The sequence below is a fragment of the Colletotrichum graminicola genome (genome assembly GCF_000149035.1).
Source record: "Colletotrichum graminicola M1.001 genomic scaffold supercont1.39, whole genome shotgun sequence".
NCBI lineage: Eukaryota > Fungi > Ascomycota > Sordariomycetes > Glomerellales > Glomerellaceae > Colletotrichum > Colletotrichum graminicola.
The window spans coordinates 367,431-394,193 of NW_007361043.1; the positions used below are offsets into that span (position 1 = coordinate 367,431).

At 58.8% G+C, this 26,763-nt stretch overlaps 8 protein-coding genes across 8 annotated transcripts; 5 read left to right on the top strand and 3 right to left on the bottom strand.

Annotated features, from left to right (window-relative positions):
* Window positions 1-149: 149 nt before the first annotated feature.
* Window positions 150-2,063, top strand: GLRG_08492 (uncharacterized protein; the record flags this gene model as incomplete). The annotated part of the gene is made up of 1 exon (XM_008099177.1): window positions 150-2,063. The coding sequence occupies one exon, from the start codon at window positions 150-152 to the stop codon at window positions 2,061-2,063; it is 1,914 nt and encodes a 637-aa protein (XP_008097368.1).
* Window positions 2,064-2,729: 666 nt separating this feature from the next.
* GLRG_08493 (uncharacterized protein) lies at window positions 2,730-3,137 on the top strand (the record flags this gene model as incomplete). Its single annotated transcript, XM_008099178.1, has 2 exons — window positions 2,730-2,759; window positions 2,886-3,137. 2 exons carry the CDS (start codon window positions 2,730-2,732, stop codon window positions 3,135-3,137), a joined length of 282 nt encoding a protein of 93 aa, XP_008097369.1.
* A 490-nt stretch (window positions 3,138-3,627) lies between these two features.
* Window positions 3,628-4,682, bottom strand: GLRG_08494 (uncharacterized protein; the record flags this gene model as incomplete). Its single annotated transcript, XM_008099179.1, has 3 exons — window positions 3,628-4,238; window positions 4,302-4,358; window positions 4,445-4,682. The coding sequence occupies 3 exons, from the start codon at window positions 4,680-4,682 to the stop codon at window positions 3,628-3,630; spliced, it is 906 nt and encodes a 301-aa protein (XP_008097370.1).
* A 530-nt stretch (window positions 4,683-5,212) lies between these two features.
* GLRG_08495 (uncharacterized protein) lies at window positions 5,213-11,558 on the top strand (the record flags this gene model as incomplete). Its single annotated transcript, XM_008099180.1, has 2 exons — window positions 5,213-11,020; window positions 11,082-11,558. The coding sequence occupies 2 exons, from the start codon at window positions 5,213-5,215 to the stop codon at window positions 11,556-11,558; spliced, it is 6,285 nt and encodes a 2,094-aa protein (XP_008097371.1).
* A 1,611-nt stretch (window positions 11,559-13,169) lies between these two features.
* Window positions 13,170-14,846, bottom strand: GLRG_08496 (WD40 domain-containing protein; the record flags this gene model as incomplete). Its single annotated transcript, XM_008099181.1, has 3 exons — window positions 13,170-13,841; window positions 13,899-14,752; window positions 14,822-14,846. 3 exons carry the CDS (start codon window positions 14,844-14,846, stop codon window positions 13,170-13,172), a joined length of 1,551 nt encoding a protein of 516 aa, XP_008097372.1.
* Window positions 14,847-15,755: 909 nt separating this feature from the next.
* Window positions 15,756-17,069, top strand: GLRG_08497 (molybdenum cofactor biosynthesis protein A; the record flags this gene model as incomplete). The annotated part of the gene is made up of 1 exon (XM_008099182.1): window positions 15,756-17,069. One exon carries the CDS (start codon window positions 15,756-15,758, stop codon window positions 17,067-17,069), a length of 1,314 nt encoding a protein of 437 aa, XP_008097373.1.
* A 735-nt stretch (window positions 17,070-17,804) lies between these two features.
* On the top strand, window positions 17,805-18,842 carry GLRG_08498 (MoaC family protein; the record flags this gene model as incomplete). Its single annotated transcript, XM_008099183.1, has 2 exons — window positions 17,805-18,508; window positions 18,797-18,842. The coding sequence occupies 2 exons, from the start codon at window positions 17,805-17,807 to the stop codon at window positions 18,840-18,842; spliced, it is 750 nt and encodes a 249-aa protein (XP_008097374.1).
* Window positions 18,843-19,077: 235 nt separating this feature from the next.
* GLRG_08499 (GMC oxidoreductase) lies at window positions 19,078-21,605 on the bottom strand (the record flags this gene model as incomplete). The annotated part of the gene is made up of 5 exons (XM_008099184.1): window positions 19,078-19,749; window positions 19,806-19,891; window positions 19,946-20,030; window positions 20,083-21,166; window positions 21,229-21,605. 5 exons carry the CDS (start codon window positions 21,603-21,605, stop codon window positions 19,078-19,080), a joined length of 2,304 nt encoding a protein of 767 aa, XP_008097375.1.
* Between the last annotated feature and the right edge of the window lie 5,158 nt (window positions 21,606-26,763).

Below are 26,763 nucleotides of genomic sequence, written 5' to 3' on the forward strand. Positions count from 1 at the left end.
GCGTCATGCCCAGGAACCCATTGGCCCACCACCACCTGCTCGCCCCGATCCCCAAACCCTCGCTCACCTGCCTCCCCTAGTCGCCGCTGCCGCTACCGCTGTCAAGTCACTGTGTTACTTACTGCCTCTGCCGCCTTCCAGCGACAGACATGGTGGACATGGGCGATGCCACGAGGCTCATTGGAGACCTGCATCAGAAGCTAGCCGACCTCGACCATAAGGTTGCAGCCTACCGCCAAGACATGGCCGCCGAGTTCTATAGATACTCGCACCAACTTCTCAAAAACGTCCCACACGACCTATCGGCCGAGGTCGATCGCGCTGTCGCCGCCTCCTTCGACAACTATCCCGCGCTGCGTCCCGCCCTCGTCTCACCACGAGACTCACTTGACTCACCGCCACCGCCGCCTACTACCCATCACGCCGGTAACCTCGCCGAAACCCATAGCAACCCCGGTGCGCCCCGCCATCCTCCTCCGTCGCCGTCTCCCAAGTCCACCCCTCCATCCGTTCTCCCCCATGCCGGTACTGCTGTCCTGACCTCTCCCGACACCGCCTACGACCGGGAAAGGGATAGGGATTTCCACGGTCTCTTCACTCCGAGCTATCTGCCCCTGCTCGACGGCTCACACATGTCGCCAGCACCAGCAAACCCCTCGCCAACCCTCTCGCCGACGCCCAAGCCTGCCACCGACGACGACATGGGTCGGTACAAGTCCGGACAGCCGGGGGGGTTGCAGCCTGCGGTTCAGCTGTCTGCTGCCGCAACCCAGACGCCCGGCCGACCGAACCACGAACGCCGTGCGACTGACGACACGACCTCCTCTTGCGCATCGGAGCAGAGTGATTCCAAGGTGCGCCGCAGCGCCCTACGCAGGGCCTCGACCGGATCCAAGCCCCCGCCCAGTCCCAGGCGAGTGCGTTTCGAGTTCGAGGGGGTAGAGGTGCTGCCTACAGCTTCGCCCCATTCGTCAGAGCCGTCGCTGGTGCTTTCGCACACGCTCGCCAACTCAAGGTCACCCCCTCCGCCGGAAGATGACCCAATGAGTGTCGAGTCCATACTGGGCCCCGACGAGGACAGCGGGCCGCCCCCCAAGAAGGTGTCTTCCTCCCAGGCCCTTCGTGCCCTGTCTCGCGCCCCTCTGGATTCGAACACTGTCTGGACCGTTGTAAACCCCGATGCCCTGGAGAGGGAGAATGGAAGCATGGCGACGTCGGACTCCGAGACCTCATTGCAAATGAACGATACCCCCCAGTCTGCACCCAAGCCGCAACCCCCCCAAAAAACCACTGCGTTAGAGCACGAACCAACCCCGGAGACCTCGAGCCGCCCCTCTCTAGCGGCGGTAGACAGGCAGAGGGACTACAACACAGACGAAGACGGCGACAGCTCCTCTGATGACGAATTCCTAGCCATGGCCAAGCCAAAGTCCTTTGCTAACAAGAAAGCCATCCTTTCACCACTCTCACGCTCACCGACAAGAATGGCGCCCGTCCTGTATAGCCCGACCCAGGACAAGACAGGGTCGCACAACGAAATCAAGTCGCCTATAGAGCAAAGGGACTCGGACTCGGATGACGATGGTGAGGAGCTGTTTCACTTTGAGGGACTCAGTGCGCCCCCAAAACCTCGTTCTCGGCCGCCGCCAATTCAGGAGGAGGACGAAGATGAGGACGAGGGTGACGAAAAGAATGATACGAACGAGCCGGTGGCGCCAAAATTGTATTCGACGTCGCCTGCTGTATCGATCCCCAGGGCGCCAGAGCCGGCGATCCCTGCGCACCTAATTTCAGGCTCGGTGGGTTCGTTCAAAGGCCGCCCTGTCACGATGCCGATTGTCAAAAACCCCGACGTCTACCAGCAAGCGGCCTCACTCGGCGATGTCAATACCTTTATCGGAGGGTTGGACGGGAGCAGCGGTGTCGATGACGGCGACCTGAACAGCTATCGTGCCAGCATTGGGCAGGTGCTGTTCTCCGGGACGCCCCGAAGCTTGACGGAACGGATGATGATGGAAGAAGCACACAGCCAGATACGGGCAGCAGCGCGGCGTCCGCACTAATAAGCGGCGTACCGCAGCGTAAACAACAACTTTCATGTATATGATACGGGTATGGGCCATGGTTAGAGGCTCAGAAGTCTGTACATAGATCATGCTTTGGCGTTCAGAGGCATTGTGGCGGGGCAACTGGGTGGTACGGCATGTTGAGGCATTGGACGGTACGGTTTGGGGAGTCTTGGCTGGCGGGAGGAAATCATCATTCGTACATGGCATACAGGTCTGCATCATAGTTTTTTCTTTTCTTTTTCAAAAACAAGTAAATCAACGGTTAATGGGCCAGAGGGAGAGAGAGAGAGGATCGCTTGGCAATATCGTGATGGTCAGTTGCGGATGTAGTCGTACCACACATACACACTGACAAGTTGTCGTCGGCTGTCCCATCGGGCTCAGTCAGCTCGGGGTGTGCGTGACCCCACACCAAACCCCGGAGCACGTGGAAAAAACCTGCGCCGAGCCTCCGGGCTGCCCATCTAATGGAACTGTGCTCCGCCTGGGGTGCGTCCAATCACGTAGGTGATTCTTCGGTCGGTGGCATGCAGTGGGCGGCGAAGAGCTACCATCTCAATCCGACGTTGCAAAACGTCCAATGCCATCTCCATCGTCATTGATTCAAACGAAGCACAATAGCAACCACCACCCACAACGAGCTAGCGCAACGCATCCAATATGGGCGGTCTCAATCTCGAAGTCTTCAAGGTACGGGGTGCTCTTCCTTTTTTTCTTCTTCTTCCCTACTTTCTCTCCCGGGTGGCATTACCACCTGCGGGCGAACATGGTATTTGAGGACCATGTGGGCTGATCTCTAATGCTCCGGGCGCGTAGTTCGGCATGTATGTCATGTTCCCGATCGGCGTCATGTACTACTTTGGCACGAACCTCGACAACCGCTTCGCGGTGCCCGAATTCTGGCCCAAGGCGGAGCACTCGCACAAGATCCCGTTCGACCGCGACGAGATCAAGTCCGAGTACGTGCGGCTGGCGAGGCGGCAGCGGGCCCTGGACGAGATGCGAAGGGAGAGGGAGGCGGCGCAGGCGGCGCAGAACCCGCCCCCGTCGAACGAGCAGCAGTCGTGAGGATAAGGGCGCTGTATCCGTGACGGCGGAGGGAGTGTCGGGGGACCTGGCACGAGACCCGGCGAGCCCGAGCGAGCGAGCATTCTGCGATGCGTTTGGTTCTGCCACACTGGGGTGCCGGAGGAGGCGGTTGAGTGAGGGCCGTGCCGCGAGGGAGGTGCGCACGCGCGCGCTGTATCATATTGGGCGTTTGGCGGTCGAAAAACATAACATCATCTGGCTCTGGGAAACTGTCGTGCGATGGACGCGGCGATTTGGGCAGAAGAAGGGGGAGGGCCCTTGTTGTTAGGGGTTGGGTTATCCCCAGACTCTCCGGCCGAACCCAGGCACCGCCCCTCTCGGAGCTGCCATTGCGCGGTTGTATTATTTATCTGTTTCTACAATTTGTACAACAAAAGGGAGGAGGGAGGGGGAAGAAGGGCCCCGACGATACTGCTCGTCCCAATATCCAACATCTCATTATATCCGAGGCTGGTTGTTACCCTACCCCTTAGGAGTCCAGGTTCTCCTCGATCCTGGCCCATTCCTCCTCGGGTATGTTCCCCCTGGAGGGGTTACCGTACATGGCCTGCACCTCGGGGAGCTCCTGCAGCGCGGCTAGCAGGCCACCGAGGGTCGAGGCCTCTGGCCCCTCGTCGAGCTTGACCTTGGTGTCCTCGTTGGCTGACCAGATGATGTCGGAGCCGAGCAGCTTCAGCTCGAACTTGGGGCCCACGCCGCTGATGACCGCGTTGGTCATGTTGGGCTGCGTCCAGACGACGAGATTGCCCTCGTCGTCGGTCTCCAGGTCCTCGGCGCCCGCCTCGATGGCGTCGTCCATGATGTCGTCGATGCCCGGCCCGCCCTCCCTGGCCTCGAAGACGACCCGGCCGAGGCGCGTGAAGAAGAAGGACGCCGTGTTGGCCACGCCCTTGTGCTTCTTGATCAGCGCCTTGAGTTCCTGCAGGCTGCGGGCCTTGCTCTCCGTCTCGGCCTCGATGATGAGGGCGACGCCGGGAGGCAGGATGGCCTCGAGGGTCAGCGTCTCGAGTGAGGCGCCCGAGGCGGTCTGCCCCTGGCCGCGGGCTATCGCAGAGTCAATCAGGTTCTTGGGGACGCCGGCTGGCGGTGGGTGATTGCGGTTAGGCCATGTTTTATGTGGTTTCGAATTGGGAGGCCAGGTACCTTTCTTTGCGTTCGCAACCGCCGCGGCTAGTTGAGGATTGTCGATCGTCCCGTATACTACATGAGGAGAGGCTTGTATGTCAGCCTTCGGATGCGCTCGCTTCAGTGATGCCAGAGCAGTGAGAGAGGGGCGGGGGGCGCACGTCGTGACCAGTGCGCGATCGTCTTGGAGTGCTGGCTGCGCGTGCTATTCTTCTGCGCATCCGTGGTGCCCTTCTTATGCTTGATCTTGGACCACTTGTTATGCCCGCTCGCCGCGACGGCCGTCGTCGATAGCGGACGAAGACATTTGTGCCAGAAGACGGGCTGGGCTCGAGGTCTGGAAGCGGCGGTGATGCTCGATGCGATGCTCCTAAAGCAGCCTGAGGCGAGCGGGCGCATGGCGACGGTGGATAGGCAGGATGTGCGATAAAGGGTCTCGGGAGCGGTACATAATCCGTGTCTGGAATTTCGGCGGCGAGGGAATTGGAGCTTCAAGGGCCTCCTCTGCTTAGGTCATTCATGTCATGTCTCTGCCGGGTCATTCTATGTGGCATGGACGGCCGTGACTGGGAGCTCGGAGCTTCAAATTTAAATGGGCTGAGCGGGAGTGGCTGATGTGTGGCTCGTTGTTAGGTCACAGCGCACCCGTCACACCGGGCTTAATGGGCTCTCCCCCCCCCCCCCCCCCCTTAGAGCTTGGGCTTATCCGCAGAGGGGCCAGCTGCCCCTAATTGCCTGGGCTTACCTTAAATCGTCCCGTACCTGACTGCATGCCTGTCATGTTCCTCAACCTGTCCCGAATGTCATATCCCGCCCACCTTTCAACAACACATCCGACGAACGGGACAAAATCACTGCTCGACATCACAACCAACCCGTGTGTGCGCTCGACGGCGTAATCACTCATATACGCATCCCCGCCGTCTCCCATGTCGTCGATAGGAGCCCCCAATGGCTCCAATGGGGACCCCGCGCAAACAGCGAGATCAGCAGCACCGTCGCCCAGACCGTCGACATCTGCATCTGGGCTACCGCCACGGCCAGCTTCAGCTTCCCCCTTCGCCTCCGCTGCCGCGGACTCGTTAGCGACCACAACCCCCGAGCTCGATGTATCCAAGCTTCAATCCCTCCCCGCCGAACAGCAGGAGCTCTTTCTCCTGACCTTTGTCTCGACCCTGTCCAAGCATGTTCTCAGCCTCCCCGCCGACGACTGCACTGCCCAGCAGTTCTACCTCAAGAAGGAGATCTTCCAGATCATCAACCTGCCCTCGCCGCAGCCGAGCCGTGTCGTCAGAAATAACCTCGGTAAGTGCCTCGCCCACATCTTCGGCCACGGCGACAGGAAGCTTCTCTTCGAGACCATCAACGACCTCGTCGGCATCATTTCCGGCGCCAAGTCCAAGACCGATACCGGCCCCCGTACGAAGCATGCCGCCGTTGTGTGTTTGGGAGATGTGTATTCCTCCGCTGGCGACAGCGCCATCGGCCTGCATCAGCTGGTCTGCGCTACCCTCGTCAAGCTGCTCAAGTCGTCGTCCAACAACGCCGGTCTCCGTGCCGCCGTCTTCGGGTCCCTGAGCAAGGTCGTCAAGATGGTGGAGGGAAGCGTGGACGAGAACGTCGCCAGAGACATCTTTAAGCAGTCGCGCAGCTTCGCCACGAGCGACAAGGGCTCGCTGGTCGTCGTGTCGGCGTGCCGCTGCCTGAGAGCGCTGGTTCGGCATACGGCCTACTTTGAGAACTCGAGCGACTTTGAGAAGCTCCAGGCCGCCATTTTCAAGGTCATGGACTCGAACTCGTCGCAGGTGAGACATGCCGCTGCGGAAGCTCTCGCCGAGGCCATGGTGCGGGGGTACTCTGAGACGGGTGTCGCGGACGGAGCCGCCCCGCTGGCTTCGAAGGCGTCCAAGAGATTCTCAAAGAAACCCCCCAAGCGCACGGGGACCCAAGCCAGCATGGTCGCGGACGAGGACGACCTGCCAATGTCACGGCCCGGCAGCCCCGCGCCGGGCGGGAAAAGGACGCAGGACCTCGCGCTCTCGCTCACAGATATCCTTAAGGTTCTGTCTACGCAATACATCAAAATGCCGACATCAAACAAGGCGAGGGCGGCCATCGGTGTCTGCTACGGCAAGGTCCTTCGGAAGCTTGGTGAGAAGACGGTTGAGACAAACTACCTCAGGATTCTCGAGAACCTGACCGTGGACTTGCTGGGGCACCCCAATATTTTCAACAATCGGTACCGTCTTCTCATTTCGAGGCGCATCGTCGACACGATCCTCCAGGAGATCATCGGCAAGAAGATCCTGGGCGAGTCTGGTCAGACGACAGCGGCCAAGTCAATCATCAGTGACGTACTTAAGAACTATCCTCAGGCTCTGACTGAGCGCCCGGAGCCGTCGAAGCACGCCCTTATTGCGGCCCTTGGCGCGGCGTCGTCGCTGGTCAACGACCTGGGTTCTGCGGCGAACAATTTTGCAGAGTCCTGCCGAGACGGTCTCCTCCAGGTCCTGCAGCACCCCAGCTACTCGGTCCAGGTCCATGCTTCGGCATGTATGAAGGCCTTCGTCCTAGCCTGCCCGCAGCAGCTCCTTCCATGCTTGTCTGTGTGCATGAACAGCCTGAGCCGCGAGCTGTCACTGCTCACGAGCGGGCGAAACTCTCCGCGACGATGTGTTGGGTTTGCCCATGGCCTGGCGGCAACGCTCAGCGCCAGCCCCGCGCGGCCTTTACATGGCTCTGTTGACATCAACAGCCGCGTCTTGACCATGGCTACGAACCTGCTGAAGTCGAGTGGGCAGTCTGAGCTGAGAGTCTCGAGCACACAGATCCAGGTCGCGTGGATCCTGATCGGAGGTCTGATGTCCCTTGGGCCCAACTTTGTCAAGATTCACCTTTCACAACTGCTTCTGCTTTGGAAGAACGCGCTACCGAAGCCGCTATCGAAAGACAACACCGCGCACCGGAGCTTCCTGGAGGCTTCGTTCCTGACGCATGTCAGGGAATGCGCTTTGGGATCCATCCTGTCATTCCTGCAGTTTAACAACCGACTCTTGACGGTTGACGTTTCCAAACGCATAGCCACGATGCTCCAGAACACGTCGGCCTTCTTGAAAACACTGCCCTCGAAGAAGATCACCGACGACGTGGCGCAGAGACTGACGCCGGCCTTGCAGCTGCATGATCTTGACATGATGGTCCAGCGCCGCGTTCTTCAGTGCTACATCAAGCTGGTCAACCTCAGTCCGGCCGGCGGCAGTGAGGCCCTGCTCCAGTCCAACCTTCTCACGATCGCCATATCACTCTTCGCGGACCCGGAAAACTACTCGGCCAACTCCCTCAGCGCGTCCATCGCGAATGCTGCAGCTACGTTCGAGACTGTCTGGGACGTGGGCGACAATTCGGGATTCGGCATCACTGGACTGATTTCTGGTTTCAAGATCAAGGGCCTGCCGGGACAGCAGGATAACTTGATAGAAGGAACGCCGGTAGAGACGGACAGTCCCGAGGAGGCGATAGACAGACTGTTGTTGTCGCCAGTGTGCGGCTCCCTGGAACACGACGCATCTCTCCTGTACGTTAGCGACACCGTCTCGGAGCCGACGAACCCCGATCCCCCGGCCACCGAGGTCATCAACATGGCCATTCAATTGTTCGCCTTCGTCTTCCCCCTCACGCCTCCCAAGGTACAAGAGAGCGTTCTGGAACAGGTCAGGACGTTCATGTCGGCGGGCACCCTGCTGAGAGATCCTGGAAGGAAGGCAGCCATCAATGTCAACGTTTCCGTCGCGGTTCTGTCGACGCTGCGCGTGGCCGTCAGGGAGACCCAGTCGTCTCCAGGCAATGTCACGAACCTTGCCGTGGAGAGGCTTCTACAGGACATGCTGAGAGACTTCGTCATTGACGGGGATCAGTATGTCCGGAGTGTCGGTTATGCTGCCGTGGCGAGACTCTGCAATGCTTGCGGCAACGCCTTCACCAACCACGAAATCAAGTACCTCGTCGACACCATCGTGAGCAACCGCGAGCCGAGCGCCCGCGCGGGTTGCGCCATGGCGCTAGGTTCCATCCAAACCAAGGTCGGCGGTATGGCCGCGGGCTACCACTTGAAGACGATTCTCGGCATCTTGATGTCCCTGTGCAACGACCCCCACCCTACTGTTCACTTTTGGGCGCTGGAGGCGCTGGCTTTGGCATCGGATGCTGCTGGTCTGAGTTTCGCGGGGTACGTGCCCAGCACGCTCGGAATGCTGGCCCAGCTGTATGTCTCCGATACGCACCACCCAGAGATCTCGTCCGCGATCACTATGAACCTTGAGATGGAGTTGTCGACTCCAGCAGCCATCACGCGATGCGTCGACTCCCTTATCAACGTGCTCGGCCCTGACTTGCAAGATTCCACCAAGTCACGGGAGCTTATCCTCAACCTTGTCAACCAGCTACAAGAAGAGGACGACTTGCTGGTGCAACGAGCCACTTTGAGCTGTCTCGAGCACCTGTCCTTATACGCACCTGGCTACATGAACTTTGAGGAGTACGTCAGGCTGCTACAGAAGTACCTCAGGTCAGAGTACCCTATATTGCGCGACGTTGCCGTCGACGGCTTATACAACATTATGAAGAGGGACCCCAATGACGTGATCAATGCCGCAGAGAAGGGTCTCGAGGACCAGCTGTGGCTGGTCCTGGACACTGCACCGACACATGACGGTATCAGAAACATCATCAGGAACTGGATGCGCCAGACGTGTCTAACTGACACTGCTCTGTGGCTTCAAAGGTTCCAGAACGTACTGAAAATGACTAGGGCCAAGGCGAAGGAAGAGTCGGACGCCGCGACCAAGAAGTCGGGTGGAATGCCCGATCTGCAAGACGAAGAAGTCGCTGGCTTCGCCGGCACTGCTAAAGACGACCCAGACAACAAGGCCGCGTCTGAGGTCGAGCCTCTGCGATGGCAGGTGACGACATTTGCCATTAGCTGCATCAATGACATGTTCGCCCTCATCGCGAAGGATGTGATGACGAACGGTGAGTCCGCCGCTCAGCTGGCGCTTCAGAACAAGATTGGCGATGTTGTCCGCATGGCCTTCTCCGCATCTACGTCTAGTGTCCTGGAGCTGCGCGTGTGGGGCCTCAAGATCATCGGAGCAGTCCTCAAGATGTTTGGGAGGACACCGGACCCAGACTTTGACGAGGCCATGCTTCTGGAGCAGTACCAAGCCCAAATCAGCTCGGCGCTCACGCCCGCCTTTGCTGCGGACTCGTCCCCCGAGCTGGCTTCTGAAGCGGTCAATGTCTGCGCTGGCTTCATCTCGACGGGCATCGTCACGGATATCGACAGGATGGGCCGCATCCTCAAGACCCTGGTTTCCGCGCTCGAGAACTTCTCCAAGGAGGATGAGAACGTCGGGATCGGTGATCTCAAGGGTCTTAGCTCCAACGCCCAAGTCATGGTCAAGATGTCGGTGTTTTCGGCTTGGGCGGAGCTGCAGGTCGCCAGCTCCGAGCAGAAGTACCTGCTCGACGTGTTGAAGCCGCACATTGGAACGTTGACGCCGTTGTGGCTCGAGTCTCTACGGGAATTTGCTCGCCTGCGCTTCGAACCCGACATCTCGATGACGCTGGGGCCCCCGTCGCTGTCCGGTAGTCTCGACACCATCTATGCGGCGCTGAACCGGGAGACTCTGCTCAAGTTCTACCAAGAGTCGTGGCTCAAGCTCGTCGACGCCATTGCCAGCCTGATTGAGCAAGACAGCGAGTTCGTCTTTGACGCCCTGGACGGGAAGGAGTCTGAAGGGCTGAGCACCAACGGTCACACCAAGGGCCCTGACATCAACTACCGTGACGAGCCCGTCGCATTCTTCTTCGTTCTCTTTGGTATCGCGTTCGAGGCCTTGGCCACGCGTCCGGGCCAGAGCGACTCGCTGGCTACCCAAGAGCAGAACCTTGCCATCCTGCAGGCCCTCAAGAAGATCCTCCACCCCAGCGTGTCCGGCCATGCCATCTACAGAGAAGCCATCTTCTCGGAGACCATGGACCTGCTCGACCGGCTGGTGTTGACGGAGGGGCTCGACGTTCAAGGCGTCATTGTCGAGATCGCGAGGGCGCTTTGCGTCTCACACCCGTCGGCCCGCAAGAAGGACTCTGGCGACGACGGCGACCTTTCCGACGATATCGACCAGCTGTTCGAGCTCACGCGCATCATCGTCCTCGTGCTCGCGGGCCTCCTGCCCAACCTCACCGAGGCGAACCAGCCCGTCCGCCACCAGATGACGGAAGAGGCCATACTGCTCATTCGATCGTCACTGAACGCGCTCGTCGACGCGGCTGAGGTCTTCCCCTCCATCATCAAGACGGACCTCCATGCCTGCATCATCCATATCCTGGCCACCATCCTCGCGACCCCGGGGTGCCAGGAGGTGATTGTGCCCCAGTCCCTGCCCACGCTCAAGCGCTTTGTTGGGAGCATGACGAAATCCCGCAGGTCAGGTAGCGGCGGCGAGGACGGCAAGGGGCCGTCACCCACGGATATCCAACTGCAGGGCTGCCTGCGCCGATTGCTTTCCATCTACCTCAACGCCCAGAAGCGCGAGGTGCCAACGTCCCTCATCTGCGTCAAGAACTGCCTGCTGGCGAGCACCATCCTGTTCACGGGCGGCACGAACCACCTGGCGGCGAACGATCCTCTGGTGGCGAGATACCTCGACGAGGTGATCGACTGCCTCTCAGATCGCATGGTATGTGACTTATTCGAGTGCGGGAGAGTTTTCCTGTTATTATGGACTGACACTGCAACAGACCGCCAAAATCGCAGCAAACTGCATCAGGTCCCTCCTGCTGCAAGCCAAACCGACACCGGCAGACTATACCATCGCGCGCTATCTGCTTCCGCGCCTCGTCGCCTTCGTCTCCAACACGGCGTCGGAGGACCCGGAGAACGCACGGTCCATGATTGCGCACTCGCTCAGTCAGTACGTGGGCACCGTGCCGCGGGACCGCGTCCCCGTCGCCATGGCGCTCGTGCTGCCCACCTTGCTGACGCGCGCGTCGTCGGAGGGCGAGGACTGCTACCGGGATACATCGGCGAGGCTGCTGGAGCTCGCTGCGGTCGACCAGAACGCGTTCCGCACCGTCGTCGCCGGGCTCAACGAGGGGCAGAGGGCGTTCCTCGAGGAGGTGATCCGGTGGGGCAGGCAGCAGGGGCAGGCGGAGCCGACCGAGGCCGAGGCGTCGGGCCAGCCGACCATCGCGCTGAAGATGAACTTTGGGGGGTGAGGACCGTGGCCTAGTATCATGATGATTGGGGGGGCAGAGGAGAAGAGATGGGATATCATGAGAAGGATGATGCCGGGAAATGAGAGCGAGCGGCCTGCGGGCACTCTCTGTATGTCTGTATGAGATGACGGGCCGTAGACAGAAGTAGAGAAAATCACAACACGCAGAAAGTTCCGTTTAGTTCGCCCGTTCGTGCCACCTTTGCGACTTTTACGGTGCGAGGACTGCCTTTTCGACCGCCAGCGCAGGAGCGAGAGGCTCAGAGGGCCTGGTCTCGTGTCTTTCGACGCGTGTCGTGTAAGCCGATTCATCCAGCCCTGTTCAACCTGGCCGGGCGAGGTGGTACAGAAAACTGCTTGGATCAAGCGTTGGGGATGCGTGCCAGTGGCGACGAGATCCGGCGCAAAGGCCGCGGCGCGGTGTCTTGGCCCCGACGCGCTCGAGAAGAACAAGGTCAAGGATGGGGGGTACTTCTTTCGTGGACGGAATAAGTCAAATGCTTTGATATTTCGTGTCGTTCACTCGATTATTCCGGGTTCCCCTGGGACTACCCCAAAGCCCCTTTATACATTTCTACTTGGCCACAACAGTGAGAGTAGTTGCGCTATTTTTTTCGACAATAGGGTCACACACGCTCTATCGGGACCGGATGTGTGTCCACGACTGTATGGTGGGCATGTTTCCGCCGGCATATGACTCCTTGGACGGATGTCAAGACCGGAGTGATGCGGCCCAGGCTATCTATGCCATCGTCTCCAGGGCTGAACCAGCAGGTCAAACTGGGATGAGCCGTGATTGACATTTTACCGAATGCCCATCTTCCCGCTCGGAGACAATCACCAACAGTTATAAGCCCGCGCCATGTATTATCCCATTGGACTCCCTTTGTTCGGCCCGCCATTCTCCATATGGAATTCGAGTAGCTGGCTTGCTTGATGCAATTCATTTTTCGTTACGGCTTCCTGCCTACACGCGCACCATAGCTGCTGACTCGAAGAGCCGAGCCGTGATCTTGTGGTCTGTTGCGCTCATCTGCCGTTGATTAGGGGGCTTCGGAGTTCGGACTAAAGGCTGCGAGCAGCGTTACCGACTATATGTCGTGTCGGCTATCGTTCAGACCGCATCGTTTGACTCGCTAGGGTTCGGGTAAGGGCAAGAATCGCAGCCGATGGTAATGGCAAAGAGACTTGTGTTCACCGGATGATACTTGACTGGCGGAGGGCCTTGACATCATGTCGAAGTTCAACGAACATGTTCAGCCTTGTTTGGGCCCGAGAGGCCCGCTGAATCCCCCTCTTTGCAGTTGATCCCGAGGTTTTTGCAGGGATCTCAACTCCCAGGAACTAACAATACCTCGTCGGATGCCTGATAAAGGTGCAATGGCGATATCCTCTCCTGATGCCGGCCCTTTACGTGAGTCTGACTCGGGTAGTCGGTACAGAACGCTAACTGTGCCCCTGGGTGCACCAGCTGCTGCTACCTGCGGACAACCGGAGGCCCAAAGGAGAGCCGTCGGTAGCTAAAAAGCTGGTGCTGGCCTACAAACGGGCTGGTTGAGGGGGGTGATGGGTAGCGATAATTCAGACGCTGGAATGTCGACGCCGCAATCGATCATGTTCTTTTGAAGGAGAATGTGTCATCCACTTCTGACATGTCTAGGCCAGACAGATCCTCATCGAAGCCGTCCAGTGCAGGGGTGGACAGCTGAGTTTCATCTCTGCCCGTGGTCATGGTCAGATCACCGCGTTGCGCGTCCTGCCAGGGAGCCACCGAGTCCTCGGGATCCGCAAGGCACGCCATGATGCGGTACTTGTTATCCCCCAGCAGGAGGACAGCGGCGTCTCCGGTCCAGTCAAGCCACGAGACCTGCGGTTTTCCCAGGACTTTTGCCTCCGGTAACTGTCCGCCAAAGTCCACAGTCTTGGGGCCATCGGAGAGCGGGTCCCAGACGAACGCAAGGCCTGCATAGCTATCTCCTTCGCACGTCACCACGAGCACCTCTCGATGAGTCGGATGCCAGCAGAAGGCAGACACGTTGCCGTGGAAGAGCAGGACGGCTCGGAGTTCGGATGACGCCAGATCCCAAACCCAAACAGTGCTTGGCCAGTCCTCCAACGTTGTGGCTAGGAGACTCGATGACGCATCAAACAGGGCAAGGGTCCGGGCTGGCTTTGCGTCGGTACTTCCGTTGTTCGTCCGGCCGGGAGCGGATACGGCTTGGGTGGCTCTCGAGAAGGAACGTTGCGGACCCGGCTGGCCGGTGCCGATTTGTTCTTGCCAGATCTGCACTCCTGATATCAGTATAAAGAGCCGTCTCCATAGCAGGCCGTGTCACTTTACCTGAATAGTCTCCGTCGGAGTGATAGCTACGGGGTGATCGAGCCTCATCGATTCGGCGACAGTGTTGGTGTCCAGAACGCGAACGCTGCGGGTGTGATCGCACACGGCAAGGCGGGCACCATCCGGACTGAGTTGGCAGGCCTTCACGCCGGCGCCGAGTTCGTAATGCTGATCCTCCGCTTCTATAGACGAGGGGCCCGACCACGTCTTGAAGAGGTGGCCGTCAGGAGTGTAAAACAAAATCTTATGCCCCTGGGCTGCAGACTCCCAGATGACGAGCCAGCGGCCGTCGGGGGTCCAGGTCAGGGCTTGGGCGTCGGCAGTGTCGGGCTGCCAGGAACGAAGGACCCCTCTCGTTTTGGGGTGGTGGATGCTGACGATGTCTTTGCCAGCCACTCTGGTGAGGATGGCCAGATGGCTTGAATCGGGCCTCAGGGCGAAGCCCCGCGAGGCAGCCGCAGCTTGGTAAAACTTTGGGTTGGTGATCTCGACTGTTGACGATGCTGCCAGGTCAAAGATGGAGAACTTGAGTCCGTAGGAGGAGCACATGAAGACTTCGGCATCTGACGAGCCGAACTGGACAAAAGTCGGCTTCAAGTTGGGGGTTGCCGGGTTCCTGATGACGGCATGGTAGCCCGGGGCCGAAGCTGCGTAGACGCGGATCTCCTCGGCAAAGCAGGCTAGGATTCGTCGGGAACAAGGCGACCATCGCAGAGCGTAGGCCGGGCCGAGTTTGGGGGACACCTTAACACTATGAATCGTCTCCAAGGTTTCGACAGATCGCACGGTGATGCTGGTTGGGGACAGGGTTGCAATCAGGTTGCCATCAGGACTCGACGCGCAGTGCGGCGATGCTGGCAAAGGTCAGTTCAGACTCTCCGTACGGGTTGGGTTCGGCGTCATGGCAGTGTGCCTTATCTCACATTTGAAGACCCTTGAAAAGTGCATGGTGTTGCATGGATGGCGATGCAGCAGAGTTGACTGGCCTATTCGGGAAAGGTATGAGACAACGGGATCGAAGCAACCCGACGGCAAGGTAAACGCCACCACCGTCGACGTAAGCACCCGGGTAGTAAGTAGGGAAGAAGAAGTGCGTCTTTTTGCTGTACAGATGAAAGCGGCAAGTGATCTCTCGGGATCCCGGTGGAGTGAGTCTTGAAGAAAAGCCGTCGTCGCAAAGGAGCCAGAAATGCATCGGCGGTGCATCCATCGTTGTTTACCTTGCTGCCTATTCGGGACTAGTGCGGGGCTCTTGCCTCTCGTCTGCCGGCTGGACGACGACGACGACGACTCAGGGCCAATCAGCGCGGCGGCATTATCGCCAGCAAAGACCAGCTGCAGCTCCTTACTGACCGCCATGCAGGCTACCTAGGTACCTAGGTAGGCCAGGCCCGCTAAAACATCGCTCAACTCCGCGTGGCCCGGTGACCTGTGCACTGGTCTCTTCCTACTTCAGCGGCCATCTCCCCCCTCTTTTTGCAGTGCGTAGCCGACTGCCTACTGGAACAAGCACCCCGCCGTGGATAGGTGGGTAGGTACCGAATCGCCACGCCTTTGCTGACTCACGGTGCCATTCACATCTCTATCATGGAGATGGCCAACTCATCTCATCATTGTGATAGCATGACCGTTCATAACCCTAGTTCGAATCCCGCGTCTTACCAACTTTAAATCTCTCCTTCCTTTTCCCTCTAGCCGTTGCTTGTGTGCGTGTGTCAACTCAGTGATGGGAATGAGTAGTGTGTGAACCGTACCCTCTCTCCTCTTTCCCGCACTCTCACTCTCACTCTCATTCTCATTCTCATCCCTGCCACCCATCCCCGCCTCTTCGCCTCAATCTCTCATATGAGAGCGACCATGAGGCACAGTTCGTGGCCCCGCGCCGTCTTGCGTGCCAACGGGCAGCTGTTACGACAACACGGATATGGACCAGGACGCACACCGCGGTCCCAGGCGCAGACGCGGGGTCTGAATGCGGCCGCCGCAGCCCACGAGACGGCCGACCCCGAACGGCAGCAACCTCTCGCCCGCCGCCGTCTCGCCGAGGACGCGAGACCCTTCTCCGACTTCCTCACCGACACCTTCCAGCGCCAGCACGACTACCTCCGCATATCCGTCACGGAACGGTGCAACCTCCGCTGCGTGTACTGCATGCCCGAGGAGGGCGTGCCGCTGTCGCCGCCGAGCGAGCTCCTGACGACGCCCGAGATCGTGCTCCTGTCCTCCGTCTTCGTGTCCCAGGGCGTCAACAAGATCCGCCTGACCGGCGGCGAGCCGACGGTGCGCCGCGACATCGTGCCGCTCATGCAACAGATCGGCGCCCTCCGGCCCCACGGCCTGCGGGAGCTGTGCCTGACGACCAACGGCCTCTCGCTCCACCGCAAGCTTGACAGCATGGTCGAGGCCGGCCTCACGGGCGTCAACCTGAGCCTCGACACCCTGGACCCGCACATGTTCCAGGTCATGACGCGGCGCAACGGCTTCGACGCCGTCAAGAAGAGCATCGACCGCATCCTCGAGCTCAACCGCCGCGGCGCCGGCATCAAGTTCAAGATCAACTGCGTCGTCATGCGCGGCCGCAACGACGCCGAGATCGTGCCCTTTGTCGAGATGACGCGCGACAAGGACGTCGAGGTCCGCTTCATCGAGTACATGCCCTTTGACGGTAACAAGTGGAACAAGGGCAAGATGCTGGGCTACGCCGAGATGCTCGACGTGATCCGCGCCAAGCACCCGACCCTGGCCAAGGTCCAGGACCACAAGAACGACACGAGCAAGACGTGGCACGTGCCCGGGTTCGCCGGCCGCATCGGCTTCATCACGAGCATGACGCACAACTTCTGCGGCACCTGCAACCGCCTGCGCATCACGAGCGACGGCAACCTCAAGGTGTGCCTGTTCGGCAACACCGAGGTGTCGCTCCGCGACATCCTGCGCAAGTCCAACAACGGCGACCCCATCGACGACGCCGCCCTCGAGGCCATGAAGCAGATCGAGATGGACCGCCGCCAGGGGCTGGCCGACTCGGCCAAGCCCCTCGGCCAAGCCCTCAACGAGGCCGAGCTGCTCCAAGTCATCGGCATGGCCGTCAAGCGTAAGAAAGAGAAGCACGCGGGCATCGGGGAGCTGGAGCACATGAAGAATAGGCCCATGATCTTGATAGGTGGGTAAACGGCCCCCTCCCCCCCCCCCCCCCCCCCCTTTTTTTTTTTTTGATTTCGGACACAAAACCCGGGGTAGGCGAATGCTCCAGTTGTACTCGCATGAAAGACAGCTTATTGGATTGCAGGCAGTAGCCTGCCTCTATTCAGGGCGGTGGCTCATCGGGAGGTCGCTGGAGCCATCTTCGACTTCATCATAATGGTGGTATGCTATTCGAGATGATATCTTCCTTTTCGCGTCCAGAGGCATATGAGAATCTCCTGAGGTTAGGACTGCTCCATACTGGACTTTACTCGCAATCGCTACAGCAGTCTGCGCCGCTTGGAGCGCCCGAGCTTTCGTAAACTTTGTTAGTACATAGCGAAGGGCTACGTACCATTCATTAGCACCCGATCCCGCTCAAACTCCTGACAAGTATGTACAGGTTCAAGATATTAGCCGTGATGACGAGCTACCCCCCCCCCCCCCCCCCCTTTTTTTTTTCTTTTGATTTCGCGACACAAAGCCTCGGGGCATTCGCTGCCCTTCTTCATCTTCTTTTTATTGTTGTCCTTCTCGCATTCAGATGGCGTTGGGAAAATACCAAGGGTGGTCGGTCGGCAATGTTTTTGGGGGAGGGTAGGGGTCAGGGGGGATATTGATGTTCCTCAAGATATGAATACATGTAAATGATGGAAGACTGAATACTTGGTCTCTTTAGACTCTCGGCCGTTACAGCCGTCCCGCCCGCCTCGTGCCCCTCGAATGTCGCAACAGTTGCCTCTGAACCCGCCCATCAACCTCCCGGGCCCCCTACCGCGGCGGCGTCCCTCGGGCGTCGCAGGCGTCGTCCCCACCTACCTCCTGCCCCTGCCGCCGGCGGCCTTCCAACACCCCGTCCGCCTCTTCTCCTCGACCCCGAGCCATCGGCGCGGCGACGGCGACGGCAACGAGAAGGACGGGGGCCACGCTCCAGGCGGCCTCCCGGCCCTCACCCACGTCGCGCCGACGACGGGCTCGGCGCGCATGGTCTCCATCGCCTCCAAGACGCCCACGTCCCGCGTCGCCAAGGCCGCGTGCACCGTGACCTTCTCCTCCCCGCTCGCGCTACGGCTCGTCCGCGCCTCGCAGATGAAGAAGGGCGACGTCCTCGGCACGGCGCGGGTCGCGGGCATCATGGCCGCCAAGCGCACGCCCGACCTGATCCCGCTGTGCCACCCGATCCTGCTGTCTCACGTCGCCGTCGAGGTCGAGCCGGCGAGCGCCGCCGAGGGGGAGACGGTGCTCAACGTCGAGGCGACGGTCGAGTGCGAGGGCAAGACCGGCGTCGAGATGGAGGCCATGACGGCCGCCGCCGCCGCGGCGCTGACCGTCTACGACATGTGCAAGGCCGTCGACAAGGGCATGGTCGTCGGCGGCCTGCGCGTCGTGCTGAAGGACGGGGGGAAGAGCGGGCGCTGGCAAATGCCGTGAAACGATGGGCCACGGGAGAAGCCGTGGGTCCCCCCGAAACTCGAAGAAGCTTGGGGCCGCGGGGGGCGTCGATCGATGACTATCGGCCCTGACGAGGTGGTCCGAATGCTGCGATGATGGCTCGCGCGGGGGGTCAAAGATCCCTCGAGGATCAACAGCGTCGGGAGGGGGGTTATAAGACGATCAAAACTGCCCTCAGCCTCGTCGGTAGCTCTCCACGATCGTGTACGAGAGAATAGTCGGACAAAGGGGTAAAGGCCAGCCAATCTGACTTGGATACACAGGAATGGCAAGCATCTCCGCAACAACTCTTACACCCCTAACCCATAGCTACAACGACTGTAGGATGGCCTCGAGGGTCGTGACAGCATTGCTGCAAGTAGGCATTATGGTTTTATCAAGGCGAGGCATCCGCTTCCATGTATTTCAAGATGGCAAATTGCTATGATCTGGGTATGGTTACAACTATGCTACCAATCAATTCTTACAACATGTGCCGTCCTCTCACACCCCTCGCGCTTTTGCATCTACCGGTCCACCGCCCTTTCCGACGTTTCACCTCTTTCTACGCAGACTCGGCCTTGACTTCCTTGTCCACGTTCATCGCAATCCAATCCGCGATCGCCATGTTCGTGACCATCGGATTCACGCCGCTCGCGCTTGGGAAGACACTGGCGTCCGCCACGAACAGATCCTCTGTGCCCCACACGTGCCCCTTGGGCCCAACGACGCCCTCGTCTTCGTTCAGCGCCATCCTGCACGTGCCCATTTGGTGTGCCGACGTGAAGATGCCCACGGGCGGCGCGTTGCCGACCTTGCGCACCTTATCCAACCATGCAACGAAGCGGGGGTCGTTGGCCCCCTGGAGGATTGTCTCGTCTCCATTTTCCGAGCCCGGTGAGCTCGAGGTGGCTGATGCTGTCTTCTCGAGCAGCCCAGCCGAGTCTTCTTCCCTGACGAACGGCTCGAGCCCGGGGATGCCAGCATGGATCTCGATAGCGCCCTCGACGTGACAGATCTTGCACAACGCGATGACACCTTCGAGGGTGTTGGCGCGGTCAAAGTCCGAGATGACATAGTCGATCCGCGGGCGGCCCGAGACCGGGTCAGGATAGACACGGCCCGTGTCGCGGTCACGGGTGAGGGAGATGAAGCTGCCGAGGTGGCGGAAACGGAGCTCCGACAGCTTGGCCTGGAGACCCGAGTGCCATGGCATAGTTGCGAGGACCGCGTAGGGCTGCGTGGTGTTAGCAATGTGGGGTCGGAGTGAGCGAAGAGGGGAGGGGGTCGCACAATCATGCACGTGGGCTCCAGCTTGACGCCGTGGCCGGCCTTGTCGAGATCCTCGAATGAGGAGCAGTAGCTGGTGATGATGCCGCCTGTTGCGTGACGTTAGTGAGGGCACATACACCAACTCGTGATTGGAGACCTACCCTCCCAAGGCTTGCAGTCCTCCTTCCAGAAGCCGCCTACCATGTTGCAGGGATGGACGTGGAGGTTATGGCCGATATGGCGATTCTGCTCACACACGTCAGGTAGCCGAACGCGACTGGGCAACGCCGCAACTTACAGTTAGACCGCTCCTCAGCAGCACCAAAGGACTCGAAACCGATCCCGCGGCCACGATAACCTTCTTCGCCTTGACAATGACCTCCCGCGTGATCCGTTGGTCCAAGGGCGCGCTGGTGCTTCCGTCGGCGCCCCTCGACACCCACTTTCCGACGACGCCCGTCGCGCGCTTGGAGCCGCTCGACTCGTCAAAATTCACCTTGTCGACCTCGAACCCTTCGATAAACTTGGCCCCAGACGCCGCCGCCGCCGGCAGCCAACTCACGGTGGTGCCCTGCTTCTCGGTCGACCCACAACCGAGATGGCATTGTCCGCAATAGTGATCCGCGCCGCCCGTGTTCTGCGGGGCCGTCGCGGCGTGCCACCCGAGCTTCCGGGCCCCGTCCAGCAGCACCTTGTTACGATGGTTGTGACGCACGCCGTCGGTAGTTACGCCCATGAAGTCGCACACCCTGTCCAGACAGTTCTGGAACTGGGGCGACGTGAAGAAGGACAACCCGCGCTGCTCGGACCACTCCTGGCGCACGAAACCCTGCGTTTGGAGGCTGACGCTCCAGTTGATAGTCCCGCCGCCGCCCCAGCAGCTGCCGGCGAGGAGGTTGAGAGAGCCGTCGTCACTGGTGATGATGCCGCCGTTTTCGTACAGAAACTGGCATCCGGTGTCCTGAGCCATGGGTAGCTGTGACGGAGGGTAGTAGTACGACTTGTCGACGATAAGGACTTTGTGGCCTTGCTCGGCCAACACCTTGGCAGCCACCGCACCTCCGCAACCAGACCCGACGATGACGATGTCGGTCTCCACAACGGCCGGCGCGTCGGATGCTTCGAACTGCATAAAGTTGAAGTCGAACCCCTCGCCATGCTTCTGGGATTCGGGCACGTCGCTGTAGTCGGTCAACTCCCTGAACAGAGGGCTGGTCTGCACGGCGCTCTTCTGGGCCAGCAGGCATATCGTCTTGGTCAGGAGCCGGATCGTGGGCATCCGCGAGGTCTGCCACGCTTGGAGGATCTTCTCACGGACCTCCAATGGTTGCAGGTGGACAGGGGTCCAATAGCCAGTCATGAACAACGTGCCAGTGCGAGTGCTGTCAGACCAGGTCAGCCATAACGGGCCGTTAGTGTCGCGGGTAGAAGAAAGATAACTCACGCCAGCGTGCTCATGGCACCAGCCAGCTGGCGCTGGGAGCCTGCGGGTAGTGAGGCCATCGTCCTCTTGATGCAGTCGACGAATCTAGGTTCCTTTGCGGGGCTGTGTGCGAGGTACTCTAGGAACTTTTCCTCCGAGGGCGGATTCTTCATCGTGTTCTGGACAAGCTGGAGCGCTGCCGCATAATCGGCTCCGGACACACGGATCTGGTTTGTGGGGTCTGAATGAGTTGCCGGTAGTGAGATGGACGGTAGGACGGCCTCGAGCAGGGACATTAGAACGGTCCATTGTGTCTCGTTCCATAAGTTGTTAACTGGCAACTCCGGCAGCTGGAGCTGGACCTCGGTGTCGGGAATGGTTTTCGACAGAGCGGCCATGTCGAATCAGACTATGAGTGTCGATGCGATGAAGTGAGTAAATGAAGTTGGAGACGGTGGCACACGAATGGACAATGTCGAGATGGCTGTCAACAAGCGTAAGAAAACAAGGGCCTGATGGAGTTATGCGAGGGTCGGATGAGGGGGAGCTCGGGGTAAGGTATTATGTCAGTTGATACGGGTGAGCAAGAGTGCCTCGGAAGCTCATGCTCGACTGATGTTTCACTAGGTATGTTGCAAAAAGGAAAACAGTCGATGTTGGCTTTGCCCCTTGCCGCCTACATGGTAGTGGTGCTGCTGCAGCTGCAGCTACAGGGGCCGTGTTTGTCATGGATGTGGGGTCCGTGCGAGGAGGCATGATAATAGCTATCATATCATCTCTCTACTCCGTACTTCCTCAGGCATGTCCCCTATTATCCCCGATCCGGTATGCTTTAGAAAGTGACCAAACACTTGGCCGTCCGGCCAGCCTGCAGCGGCTAAACTACGGGATCGACACAATCTGCGTTACCTCTGGTGGTTACGACATCCAGCAGGGAACCGGAGCTGTAAACCCCTTGGACCGGAGTCCGGCAACAAACGTATCGAACCCCAAATATGCAGCTTCGTAACGGCGGGGTGCAGGATTATTGCACGGCATTTGGGCGCATGCGACCTTGATCTATCTAGGCATGGTGTGACTTAATTGGTGTGTATGGACAAAACTTGAGCTTACCTGGCAGATCGATCATGCGGGGAACACGCGTATTGGCAATGGATGGTACGATGTTGACGGAACCCCGTAAATTCCGAGCCAACAAAGGCCACTCCTTCAAAGCTCGGTCGGGTTTCTAGGTGGGTGGTCAGTCCGCTGCATGAGTGAGAGAGACCGAGATGGAATCGATGAGACGCGCGACACGAAGATGCCAGAACGCACGACTCTGAAGTTCGTACATTCCTGTGGCCTGTGTGAGATTTCTCGATTGCGGGGGCAGATTGATGACGCATTTCATCGACTCGGTGGCGGGGAGAATTGAACCTCGGCTCGCATGAAGCCGGCGAAACGGGGAAGACGGCAGTTGTAGTCTCGGACCGCCATGACCATCGACTCGTCTGCCGTAAGCCTACTCAAACGACCAAGTGGCCTTGTCAAGACGTCACGTCCCGTGGAATGCAAGCCGGATGAAAGAAGGGCCCCCGCTAGGCCGTGCGGCGCCCCAAGTCCGGGTTCGTCTTCCAACCGTATGCTGGCCGACCGCCGCCTCGGTCCGTGCCAGACGGCGGCACGGTATCTCCCCGGTCTCCGGATCAGTTGTTAACTTACGGAGCAGACAGCCTTCCGAGCCACTTTCCCGGGCTACCGGCGCCGTGGCCAGCAGCCAAAATAGAGTGTAAGCCCATGCGCCCGCCCGGTCTCGGGCGTAGTTTAGAGAGCCTGGGACTGCCAGCCCCTTGGAACACCGAACTGACAGTCAGTAGTACATAGTACATGGCGAGTGCATGGAGTTGCCGTCAAGTAGCCCCGCCATCTCGGCGAGGGTTAGCGGACAAGCAGGCAGCGCAGGCCAAGAGCACACAGGCGAGGCGACGTGGACGGGATGGCCCAGGTGGCCAAATGCAAGATTGGCTTCTCCTCAGAGCTGCAGCCACGGCTCTGGCTAAGTCAGACGTGGATACTTATTCAGGGTCCAGCGGCGGGTCTGTCCATTCCGCGCCAGGGGGGGCCTGGCAGGCTGGGTGTCATCTTGCGATGGGCGGTCTGGCGGCCAAGAGGGTTCAAAGAGGAAGTTGGGGCCGCGGGTCTGCCTTTGAAGCCGAATTTGTTGGGGAAAGAAGAACGACAACGATGGGAAAAAATTGCACGTGAGAGTCGATCTGCGAAGACTTGTTGGCCGACAGCGAACAGGCACGTAATCCGGCCAGCAGGCAAACTCCTTGCTGGTTGTTCTATTTCCTCTGGCTGCGGAATCGAGGTATGCGGCTTGTGACGTGCGCTGTGTGTGACTATGCATTATATCACGTATTTCCTGTCTAGAATTGGTTGAGAGCTGAGCCTTCTCTGAATGGCCCATTGACAACAGAGCATGGACAGTCTCGCCAGCAGGATCATCATCTCTGTCTGTTCGCGGTCGGGCTGTCCTATTAACTTCGGTCGAGACGGATCGGTACGATAATGAAAGACGGATGACGGCACCCTGATCGAGCATCGTGTAGAGAGGCACATTGAAGCTGCGCGAGGACTGAAGTCCGCGTCCCCCTCGTCGCTCACATGCTTATCGCTGCCGGCTTCTGCCTTCATGATGATTGCTACATAGATAAGAGGGTCCATCTCCGTCAACAAGACCGCACTCATTCTCTTGGAGGGGAAGAGAAAGAAAAAAAAAACTTCGATGCAGGGGCAAAAGGGTTGGTGAAATCGGGCTTAGCGCTCCCCCAACAAAAAGAACGAAGACCGCTTAGCGGGGGTCCCACGGCCGATGGACACTTGATAGTTCGTGGTGTGGACTCGAGGATACTTGATACACATTAGCAGCTGACACCCTGGAACGGTGTTAACAGTATCTCCTGTAAGGTACCACTACCCGATGCATCCCCCCCAGCACATGACGACTCGGAACCAGGGGCAAGGATCGCAGTCTTGGCTTCCAGAAGGACGACGACGACGACGACGACGACGAAGACAACGGGTACCACGGTCCTGGCGAGCGCGGCGGCGCTTCTCCAATTTTTGAGCTGCATTGCGGCGACCTCGCCTCACCTGGCCTACACTACTTGCGAGTGAGGCGCTGGCACGGCCCGGAGGCACCGATGGCAGTTTCGTCAGAGCCGTTATCGACATGGATTTCATGGCCATCTCTTCAAGCTGTCGCATAATGCAGCAAGCAGCGTGGCCGGAGAGCACCGACTGTGTTCAAGCCAGCGAGTGCTACCACGGTGCGGTGTGCCTGGCTGAGGTCGACAAATGGGGTCCCGAAAATAGAGTTGAGAGCCGGTGTCCAAAGCTCCCAATGCGGCGCCTCTGCCGTTGTCGGAAAGACGTGTCTGGGACATTGGGCTGGGCAAACGTCCAGAGGCGCATGCATCCATGTCGCAACTTTTCAACCGTTTCAAACCGTCCCTCTCCTCGTCGATCACGGACTAAAGCTGATGAGCAACAGCCGCGCGAAGACAGTTGATTCAACGTGATGGTTATGCCACTCTTTGGACGCAGAGATGCATCACGGCCTTGTCGGATATTGTCTCGTCAGTCGTATCTCGCCAAAGCCGAATCTGTTGGTTCTCTGCCCCCCCCCCAGATCCCGCCCTCCGCGGGTCGTTACACTTTGTTTGGCGCGCTGCTTGGGCCCCCCCCTCCATTCTGCGGTCCCTACCCTGAGCTGGCATGCCAGGGTAGGTAGTGTAGGCTTAAAGCAGACTGCAAGGGTGTTATCGAGAAGCCGAGGCAAAACGGGGAAGAAAAAAATGAAGAAAAAAAATTCCCAGAATTGATTGCTTTCCGGTCGGGTGTCCAACGATTTGACCGTGGAGCCCGCTCATCCTAGTCGTGGCATTCATTGCCTTAGCATGGACCGTCAATGGTCTGTAGGCAACTCCTTTCGTCCGGTGTCAAGCTTCGAGCGGTTCTTCATGTGTCTCTCAACAATGTTCAAGGAGGAAGTACCCAGCAAGTATTCGTACGGAGGTTCCTCGATCCACCTGCCCCGATCTTTTTCTTTCTCCAGATAGTCGGGCGCTGGCGAGGGAAGCACGGAAAGACGATGTACCTTGGTTGCGTAGCTTGGCGAGACCAGTCGCATCGAACGGGTGGGTGGATGTCTCAGTGGATACAATTCACATTGAGTAGGACCTTCCCGCAGACGGGCGCGTGGCGGGCAAGACGGGCAAGCGCCTCGTAGACGCTTGCGCTTTTAGGAAGGCGAGGTGCGCATGCCCCCTGGTCTTTCCTCACCTTTACGTATTGTGTGTTTGATTCTTGGGGGGGACTCGCTGTGGCGGTTACGATGACAAACACACAAGAGGTGAGGAAGGAGCAGAGCTCCTGCTTCCGTTCATGATTTTCCACACTTGTAGTTCCGAGGTACATGGCATGTACGTGTTTTATACCTACCTACTTTGCATAGCATTGAGAAGCTAGTGCGGAAGGGGAAAACAAAAAAGACAGAAAGATGGGACGAGCAAACAGTCGAGGTGGCTGAACACATGGACTTTAACCTCCCGTTGCGACCTGTTACTCACTGTCCTCCATCATCAGGGCATACGGCTACCCATTGTCCCGTTACTCAACCTACCTAGGTAGGTAAGCATTGCCTTGCCTCTTGATGTGGCCTTTTTGCTGTCTGTCTTGCTTCCCCTCCATCGGTCTCGTCTCGTCTCGCCTCGCTTCCTTCTCATCCGTTCCGTTGCGCCTTGGCCTCAGCATTATTTATGACTAAAGCCCGAGCAAAGACAAACTTCTCCCATGACACTCTCCCCGCCAAATTCCACATCAACCGAACTGGGCCACAAATAACTACAAGGTACATTGTACGTATGCTTGCTTGTGTGTGCCGGGGTGGAGAGGATAAAGGCGAAGGGGAGGAATACCTATAGTATACAATACTTTGGATGGGTACATGGTCATGCTACCCAAGGTAGATATGTAGGGGGGGGGGGGGGGTCTAGGGAAGGGCCTCAGCAGCATTATCCACTCTTGTCCTTTTCCCATCCAGAAATGCAACCCTTCCCTTCCCCATATTAAGACCTCGAGGATCCCCTCGCATTGACCTGGGAGCTTCTTTTGTGTCTTCCTTCTCTAAACCGTTTCCCTCTCCTCTCCTCTTCCTCGACAACTACTTGGTAGAAAGGATCGCACCCTCGAAGCTCGCTTCGCCTCTCTTGCGCCAGCTTTTTTCATCCTCCTGCAGTCTTCCGTCTACCTCACATATCAGTTCTGTGACGGTCAAGCCTAAGTCAGTCTACGACACTAGACACACACACTTCTGTGTCGACCGCTACAGCTGTCGCGTGCCGAGATACCCTTCTCTCTTACACGGACGAGCTTCCCTTTTCTCATTTGCTACTGCTGCAGCACGCCCACGACTCAGGAAGGGGGGAAAAAAGAAAAACCAACGGCCAAGCAACCTGCGGGCCTCACACTGCCCTTTTTCGAAATAACGCCCAAGGCAATTGGTCAATTCCC